The following is a 9,230-nucleotide window of genomic DNA, read 5'->3' as shown; positions in this document are numbered from 1 at the left end:
TGTATCCACTGGGGTAGGCTCAGGGGAAGAGGCACATGGCAGAGGAGGTGTAAGCGCAGGAGGAGTGAGGGAGGTGGGGTGCAGCCAGGCCTTGGGGCCACCAGGATGGTCCTGAATTTATCTTGAGGCCCCGGAAGGGCAGGAAACAGAAAGAGGCTCTCCTCGACCCTGGCCCACTGGAAGGGGCTTCTCAGGGCTTTTAAACGTTGGATGTTTTAGGGTGTGAGTTCTGACACATACATGTCTGTATCTGTGTCGTGTGTTGGGGGGTGGGGCAGGGGTGTTAATGGTTTTTTGGTTTGTTTCAGAGAAGTAACTTTAAAAGCATAACGACCTTGTCTGAGCTGAAATTAAGAAAGGCCACGGGATTTCCCCCCTGCACCCCATCCCTTTCAAGAGGGTCAGGCCCTCAGGAGGCCAGTGAGCTGAGATCTTGCATCAGAACTTCAGGACTTACGAGGGGCAGTGGAAGTGGCCGGGAGCCTGGAAGAGCAGAAAATGAAACCCAAATCATTTCACTGGCTGGGAATTGGAGGAACTTCTGTGTCGTCAGGGACGGGGTCTTATATCTCTTTTTTTAATCCTTTATTTTAGCTTCTCTAGAGTGTCAGCCCCTGAGGGCAAGAACTTGGGTGTACCGCTGGACCACAGAACAATGCCTGGCACAGAGTAGGTGTTCAGTGAATTCGTGTTGAATGGATGGATGACATTTAGATAGAGAAGCACAGTCACCCGCAGGATTGGAAAGTCTGGCATTCGTGAATTAGCAAACACTGAGGTGGGACTGGCTCCATGCCTGTACCATGGCGCTTTAGGGATGAGCTTCGTAAATCCTTACAGCAGCCCCATCTCTCTTTTAAAAAAAGAAACTTGCCTGTGTTTTGTGCCTGCTGGGTCCGGCATTGCTTCCTTACACTGTTGGGACACTTTCCTGGGACCTCTAATAGTGGAGAGTAGGGGTTTCTGGCTGCTCAACACCCATATTCCCAAATTCTGGCAAAGCTCTCAGTCTCCCTTTGAGAACCAACCCCTCCCTCCACTCTAGTGAGTATGGTTTTGAAAGGGCTGCCTCCGCTCCGTGCTCCAGTGTGGCATGTAGTCCAGGCTTGACCAATCAGAACACAGCATTCTCCTGACAAATGTGATTGGTTGAAAAGACCTGAGCTGGTCCAATCAGAGTAAACCTTAATTAGAACTTTGCCTGGGGCAGACACTTGCTCTTTTTTGCTGAACTTGAAACGGGAAGGATGAAGCTCTTGAGAGTCACCTGCCTAAGAATGAACCAGACATCAGAAGGTACAGGAAAGTGAGCTCTGGTGACGTCATTTGAGCCCCCTTGATCAAGCTGCACTTAAAGTCATGATATTTCCAAACTTGAATCAGTAAATTTATTTTCTGCTTAAGCAGGTTGAATTGGGTTCCTATTTGCAATGACAGAAATCCTGACTGGCAGGGTCTGCAAGTTTTAAGACTGTCACAGGTAAATGCAGCTCAGGATCCTGTGAGTGGAGCAGAAAGACTTGAGAGGTGGCAGGAGTCAGCAGGACCCAGCCTTTTGATTGGCTGGGCCGGTGCCCACAGAGATTTAGAAAATCTGAATGTTTTATGTTGTCCCCAAAAGGAGCACTGAGACCAGAAGGGCAAACTTCTCAGACACTTAATTTAGCTTCAGTAGGAGAACCTCAGACAAGCAAGACCATCAATTTTGGAGTAGACTGCCTCACGGGAGAGCGAGAGACCCGTCCCTGAAGGTATATAAGTGGTGGCCGGCAACCATCTGGCCCGAAGTTTCCAGAGGGGATTCAGGTTTTGGGAGGGAGGAGTAAACAGGTAGATGATGCCACGTGGGGCATCTGACCACAGCCACACAGGGGTGGCTTATCGGTCCCGGGGCTCCCCTCTGGCCCCTGGGAAGGCAGGAGCATGAGGGGATGGGGACGCAGCACCTACAAATTCACACTCTTCCCCGGGGGGGGACTCCAGCACAGAGAAGATGATGAACCAAGCTCTGCAGCCATCTTGCTAAGAAACGCCACAGGAAGGGGACAGCATGGCCAGCGGGGGTGTCATGGGGCTTTGGGTGGGGGCCCTGGAGGGTCAGAACCATCTGGCTGGGAGGGCTGGGTGTGTCCTGGAAGGGAGACAGGCAGTGGGTGAGAATTTGGGGCCAAGCAGAATCCACAGCCCACTCCCGGCTCTCCTGGCTCACGGCTCATTCCAACTCCCAGCTTTTACTCAAGGTTGGCCAAGTCCTCTCCGTCCTTCTTGTCCCACCCATCCTGGAAGCCTTGTGGGTGCCTCCAACCCCTACCCATCCCTCTTGTGCCCCAGTAGCCTCATAACTCAGTCTGTCCTACCTCCACCCCTATATGTGGGTGTCAGGTCTCCCCGGCTCAACCGGCCTCTTCCAAGGGGTAGGGGCTGAGGTATCTTTCAGCCGTGATCCTCCCCGCCCTGCTGCAGGGACGGCAGAGGGGGAGCTCGGTGACACCACGCCTTGCCTCAGGTTACCTGGCATTTTCTGACACTTCGAACCTTCGTTCTGGAAACTGGACTCACAGAGCAGGACCGGCTCAGGCAAATGCGCAGCCTGAAGCCCCTTTGCTAAGTCCCTCTTCTGTCCCAGCCTAAATGCCACTCCCGAGGAATCCCAGGGCCACCGAACAGTGGCTGGACGCCTCCCTCCCAGCCACAGCCTGCTGTGTGTGGGGAGCTGGGGGAGCAGGGGGAGGGGAGGGAGGGGCTCTTACCCCTAGAGGATGCTGCAGGGCCTCTTCTGTGGCCGCGTGGGCTGGGGGCACAAGACAGCCCGGATCGCCTCGTCAAAGACGGTTTTCAGGCCTCTCTGGGTGAGGGCTGAGCACTCCAGGTATTTCACTGAGTCTAGGTTAGGGCAGCAAGAGGGTAGAGGCCTAGGTCAGGGCTGGGCAAAACCCCCTCCCAAGCCATGCAACTGCACCGGCTGTAGTGGCCACCTGGGCTGTGTCACTCAGAGCAGGGTATTTACCCCTCTGTGCCTCAGTCTCCTCATGTCGGAAAGGGGGAGTTTAACTCAGAGGGAGAGGTTAAGACCCCCCACGAGAGCAGGTCTGTGTCTTTCTTGGACACAAAAGCCCTTAATTTAAGGCAAGATACCTTCCTGGCAAGAAAGGGGCTCAAGCTACGGTGACCAAATTTCTCGGCGCCTCACTTTCTTCTAGAAAATTCCCACATGCCTGCCTCCGTCTTCCCCCCGGGAGGCCTGAGGAACCCGTGGCCCGCTCACTAGGACATTCCAAACGTCATCTAACCAGTCCTTCGCATCTCCCCACTTTACAGATGAGAAAACTGAGGCTCAGAAAAGTCACTTATCCAAAGTCACACACTAGACATTTCCCCTCCCCCAGGGGCAGCTGGGGGCCCTCAGCAAGAGGAATGGGAACTGGGGAGCACCCATTCCCCCATGAGGGGACCAGCCTTCTCCCACGTGACCACTCAGGGCTGGAGCACGGGGCACAGACAGTGAGGAAGGTAGGCTGAGCCCCACTCCCAGGGGCAGTGTTCTGCGACGTTCTGGAAGGAACCTGTGAGAGCTCCTGTGTCCATTACAACCCAAGCAGTCTCCCTGAAGTGAGCAACTGAAAAACCCCCTCTGCGAGAGGCCTGGGGGCCGATTTCAGGAAACAGAGAAGGAGAGGGGCAGGAAGGGGGAACTTTGCTCTTCCGTGTGGGGGAAGAAGCAGACCAACGCTGATCAGCACCTGCTCCCTGCCAGGCACTGAGCTGGGCGCTTCCGACAACGCTGTGAAGAAATTCTGTGATTCCCCACTGCCCAGGTGAGGAATCAGGCCCAGAGAGGGGATGCCCCGGCGCCAGAGACACACAGCTGGGAGAGGGGAGCCAAGATCTCAGGAGGAGCAGCCCAGGGATGAGGGAAAGAAAGTGTGGGGCAAGGACAAGGAAACCAAGGCTCAGAGAGGATGTCACTTGTCCTGAGTCACACACTGGATGCCTCCCTTGCACGTGGGAGCATTGTCCCACCAGGGAGCACAGGCAGTGGTCCCAGGGCTCGACTGGCAGGTACGGAGCACCCCGAGTTGGGTCTGGGAGTCTCATCACCATAACCCTCTGTGCCCAGAAGGGTGTCACTGGGCATTTGGCCACTGTCTCCCCGCAAGGGATCATAGCCAGTGTCCACTTCTTTCTTCCACACCCTCCAGCTGCGTCCTCCCTGGCACCTGCCACCCTCCTGCTTCCTGGATCAGTAGTGTCTAGAGAAAGGGTCCTGACTGGAGGCCTGGCCACTCCAGGACCTCAGCATGTCCCCCCTCTCTGCTCCCCAGTCTCCCACCTGTGGGGGCAGCAGACCACCCTGATCATGACTGAGGGAGCCACGCAGCCCGGATTCGAGTCTCGGCCCTGGCACATCCCGGCTGGGTGGCCTTGAGCTAGTCACTTCTCCCTGAGCCTCAGTTTCCTCCTCTGTAAAGTGGGATGATGAGAGTCCCTCCTTCGTAGTTGCTATGACGATGAAGCAGGAGAATGCACAGACCCAGCACCCAGGAAGCGCTCAATCCTGTGATTAGCAGCTGGGATCAGAGCTGCCCCACAGCTCATCACCCTGGACTGGTGGGCAGAGGCAGCTGCTGTCCTCATTAGCCTGCAGGTCCCCCAGGTCTCCCCCTTGGCCTGGGCTTGTCCGAGGCAAGTTCAAAGTCATTAGTCACTGCCCCTGGCCACCCCCAACTGGTATTGGCTCCAAGATGGATTGGCTAGAGGCCAAGGCAGGAACCCCAAGTCATCTCCTCATGAAGGAGAAAGGACCTTTAGGGAGTGTGTAGGCTGGCTAGTACGGATGGGGAGACTGAGGTCCAGAGAGGGGGAGCCACTGGCCCAAGGTCACACAGACAGTCATTGCCAGGACCAGAATCCAGGCTTCCAGGCCACATCTTATCCCAAAGCTTGTGCTTTAAGAAGGACAGGGTCGGACACAGGCTGGAGAGTCACTGTCTTGGGTGGAAGGAGTCCGGGGGGACAGGCTGTTCAGAAAGAAGAGAAGGCAGGGGTGCAATCCCCAATATTTGTGAGGAAGGACCAGACGGACTGAGAGCCACAGCCCCTAGGATGGGACAAAGGACCCAGGGTTTAAGTGGCAGTGGAGGCCCCTGGGAAAGACGGCCATGTCACTGGGCTAGTCACATGAAGGAGGGGGTGACGGCTGTGGTTTCTCTTCCTGTGAAGAGATGTGAGTCCCCAGGGCCCTCCCACTTCCGGCGGAAGGAAGCGTGGTAGGGCTGAGGGAGGGATGGGTTGCAGCAGGCCCCACCAATTCAGGGGCCAAACCCTGGGTCTGCAGGACCCTGTGGTGATGCAGAGCACCCTGGGCAGCTGGGTCACTTCTCATAGTGGCCAAACCCCACTGGTGGTCCCAGGCTCTCGGGCAAGTACCCTGTCCCCAGGCAGGTCAGGGTCTGACAAAGGACAGCAGACCTGGACGCCACGGAAGAGGCCAGACCCATCGGTCATCACCTCCCTGGTGCAGGCAGCCCTGAGCCACCACGAGGAGGCCCCCAAGCCATCGGTTTGTGGTCCTGTGTTCAAATCCTGGTTCTGCCACCTACCAGCTGCGTGACCCTGAGAAGTCACTTCTCTGGCCCAGTAGCCGGGAGGCAAAGAGGAATTGGGCTGAGAAGCCAGGAGGGTGAGGAATGGGGGTTGAGAGGGATGCAGAGGGAAAGGCGTCACCCTTCAAACCCAAGCAGAAGCACCACCTCCAGGAAGCCTTCCCAGAAAACCCAAGCTTGACTTGGCTGCTCGTCCTCTGAGAAACCACAGCACACCCCACTGCATCCCTGCTTCTGTCTGTCCAAATGCACTTATTTCAATGTCTGTTTATGGATTATACTAATACTATAATAACAATTAACACAAAGTGCTTCCCACGTGCAGTGCTGCTCTAGGAGCTCATGGGCGTGAATTCATTTAATTCTCCCCACCACCCAGAGCTACTACTGTTGCCATGGTTCACTGATGAGGAAACACAGGCCCAGAGAGGCTAAGTGACTCGTCCAGGGTCACACAGCTGGTACACGGCACACACAGGGTGGAATCGCACAGCCTGGACCTGGAAGCTATGTTTCCAATCACCCTGCACCCAGCTCCCCTGTCTGAGCCCGAGCCCTGTACCGATCTCCTTGGCCAGCGCCAGGCCCTGCGGGTAAGTAATAGGCGCCAGTTTCTTCTCCTTCAGCTTCTCGATGGTGTCCTTGTCGTCCCGCAAGTCCAGCTTGGTGCCCACCAGGATGATGGGCGTGCTGGGGCAGTGATGCCGCACCTCCGGGAACCACTGGGCCGGTGGGTGGGGGCAGGAGGTTGTGCAGGGGGTAGGGAGAGAAGAGGGGCACCGAGTCGGGAGGAGATAATAGGGGGTCGTGAGGGTGTGTGGGGAGGAGAGAGGACAGGTTAGAGAGTAAAGCTAACTATCACAGCCCCCTCTGAGACCCCCTCTGAGTCTCACCCCCAGTCCCCCCCACCAGCCCTGGGTGGCACTAGGGACCCTCTCTGCCCACATCCTCTGCTGCCCCAGGGGCAGGCCAAAGTCAGCGGTCCCTCCCTCCCGTGCTCCCCTCCCCCAGGGCCACCTGCCCCGTCCCCCCAAGACCCCCGCTCCATCCCGCTCACCTTGGCCCGGACATTCTCATAGGAGGCTGGGCTGACAAGGGAGAAGCAGATGAGGAAGACGTCCTGGGAGGTCAGACAAGGGTTACTCGTGAGGGGGGGCCTGGAGGCATCCCACCTGGGCTCTCCCACACCTGGGCAGCCACTTAGGGCTGGAGCAGCCCAGGGGATGCTGGGCGCTTAGGATCCGGCAGAGTCGGGATTCCCTTCCCACCTCTACACCAGGCTGATGCTTGTTTATCCAACACTTCCTAAAGGCCCGAGCCTGTTCTAAGTGGTTAATCTTCACACAACACTGTAGCGGTGCTGCTGCTACCCCATTCCACAGATGGGAAAAGAGAGGCTTACAAGGATTAAAGCATTTGCCATCTGGAACTCCAGAATCCATGCTCCTCACCAGGCACTCACCACCTACCCCCCACCCCCCGTCTGCTCACCAGCCCCAGCGCTTTCCTTGCCACCCTGGAGAGAGAGAGCCCAGCAGCCACAGAGCCACCTGCAGATGTGCCCCCATCACTCCTCCCCTCCCCTAGCACCCCCAGAGCTGGCCATCCTGAGCTCCCATTGGTCCAGAGTCTGCCTGCCCCGCCCACTGAGAGCCAGGTGGTGCCAGAGCCCAAGAGGCAGAGGGGCTGGGAAGACAGAGGGCACGGTAATGACAGGGGACTGATGGAGGGCGGGGACTCCTCGAGCTGGGCCTTAAGGGGAGGGTCAGGGTTCACCAGGCAGAGGCAACAGGGATGCAAAACCCAGAACCACGAGGAGGGGTGGGCAGCATACCGTCTGCGGGTAGGAGAGCGGCCGGAGGCGGTCGTAGTCCTCCTGCCCTGCTGTGTCCCACAGCCCCAGGTTCACGGGCTTGCTGTCCACCATCACATTGGCTGAATAGTTGTCAAACCTGTGGGAACAGGTAAGATAGAAGGGCCAGTCTCCAGCCCCGGAGTCTGGGGACTTGCAGTCCATGGTTCCATGGCAGAGCCCAAGACCCAGAGAGGGGCTGCAACAGGACCAAAGTCACAAAGCACTATGCAGTTGGGTTTTATTTTTTATTTTGTTTAAATACTGATCTATTACATAAGAAATTTTAAATGCAGGTAAGCATAAAGAGGAAAACACTGTCTCTACTGTTTTTCTGCCCTTACCTACCCTTTGGAGAGATGATTTTTCGAGGCTGCATAGCATTCTCTCCAAGGCATGATCAGAATAAACTTTACCCACCTCCTAGGCTGGACGCTGCGGCTGGTCACCCAATATTTGTTGAATGAGTGTTCATTCCCATCTTAGGTTGGGTCCCCCCAGAAGCAAACCCTGAGATGAGGGAGTGGCACCAGTGGTTTATTTGGGAAGTGACTCCAGGCAGCCGAGGGGAAGGGACAGCAGCTGTTGAGCTGTTACTGTGCGGGAACTGGGGCTCCGTCTGGCTGGGGCCACTGAGCTCAGGGCATCCCCCAGAGGAGGCAGGGAGCTGGGGTATTTAACCACCTTCTCCATTTCCCATTGGCAGAGGGAAGTCCTTGGGTGTTAATTCCCTGGCCTTCCAGCCCACCCCTAGTGCACACCAAAAACTTGTCAGTTACTGGAGATTTCAGGAAACGCCACTGGCACACACTGGAAAGGCACATGTTGAAGGAATAGGGTGGGGCAGAGGCTAAAATCTCCCTGCCAACACCAGAGAGGCCTCCAGGGCAATCGCACAAGCTCCCACTGTGGGGAAACGTCCCAGACACCTCCCTCCCTGTCCCCGACCTGGAAGGAGCTTGTCGTCCCCTCTCTCAGGCAACTGCTTTGCCTTGACTATGAACTGGTTTTAGTGTGTCTCTGTCCCACCATGGGCTGTGGGCTCCGTGAGGGCGGGGCCCATGTCAATTTCATCTCTGAAGACTCAGGACTGGCACCTAGTGAGTGCAGGTGGAACAGAGTTAAACCAAACTGAACTGAAGCCCTTGGGATGCCACCCCCTCCACGAAGACCTCCCAGAACACTGCTCAGTGACAGGCTGTAGAAGCCGTAATGCTTCAGAGCAACTCCAAAGACATCTGTCCTGTGACAGGCAACACCCCCCAAAATAAAGTGGGTAACCTGACATGTTTAACACCCCATGCTTGCCCAGCCTTAAGTTCTGCAGATGGCCCTGCTCCCTCCTGCCTGGAAAGTTCCTGCAAACGCCCCTCCCCTGGCTCCCCACTCTTCTTTCCTGGTGCTGGGCTGACTCTTACTCATCCTCCCTCCAGTCCCATTTCAAGGTCACCTCCAGGAAGCCTTTCCCGAGCCCCAGCTAGGTCGGAGCCCCCACCCCGTCCCAACTCAGTAATCTGTGGTGAACTTAGCACCCAAACAGCAGACATCAAGCCTGGCTTGTTCCTCACTGCACCAAGGCCAGCATCGCACTTGGCACGTAGTAGGTGCTCTGTGGACCTACTCTTGGTACCACCCATACCATAGTGGGATTTCAGGTGGAAGGCACTGTTCAGGGAGACATCGCCGGGCATGATGGGGAAAGAAGTGCCCATGCTTTCTTCGGCTTCTGCCAGAAACACTCCTTTGGGATGAGCTTAGGATGCAGGGACACTCTT

General features: G+C 56.5%; 1 protein-coding gene across 1 annotated transcript in view; it reads right to left on the bottom strand.

The window, feature by feature from the left end:
• Nucleotides 1-1,365: 1,365 nt before the first annotated feature.
• The window catches only part of RAC2 (Rac family small GTPase 2), a 15,154-nt gene continuing 7,289 nt past the window's right edge, over nucleotides 1,366-9,230 (bottom strand). Inside the window, exons 3-7 of the mRNA XM_007454062.1 lie at nucleotides 7,438-7,555; nucleotides 6,661-6,723; nucleotides 6,166-6,325; nucleotides 2,751-2,883; nucleotides 1,366-2,131 (exon numbers count right to left, since the gene is read on the bottom strand). Of these exons, the coding sequence (XP_007454124.1) occupies nucleotides 2,753-2,883; nucleotides 6,166-6,325; nucleotides 6,661-6,723; nucleotides 7,438-7,555 (472 nt within the window). The 3' untranslated portion in view covers nucleotides 1,366-2,131; nucleotides 2,751-2,752. The remainder of the gene's footprint in view (nucleotides 2,132-2,750; nucleotides 2,884-6,165; nucleotides 6,326-6,660; nucleotides 6,724-7,437; nucleotides 7,556-9,230) is intronic.

Source organism: Lipotes vexillifer, unplaced genomic scaffold (genome assembly GCF_000442215.2).
Source record: "Lipotes vexillifer unplaced genomic scaffold, Lipotes_vexillifer_v1.1 scaffold382, whole genome shotgun sequence".
In the NCBI taxonomy this organism is placed as follows: Eukaryota; Metazoa; Chordata; class Mammalia; order Artiodactyla; family Lipotidae; genus Lipotes; species Lipotes vexillifer.
This window is presented reverse-complemented; position numbering and strand designations above follow the sequence as displayed.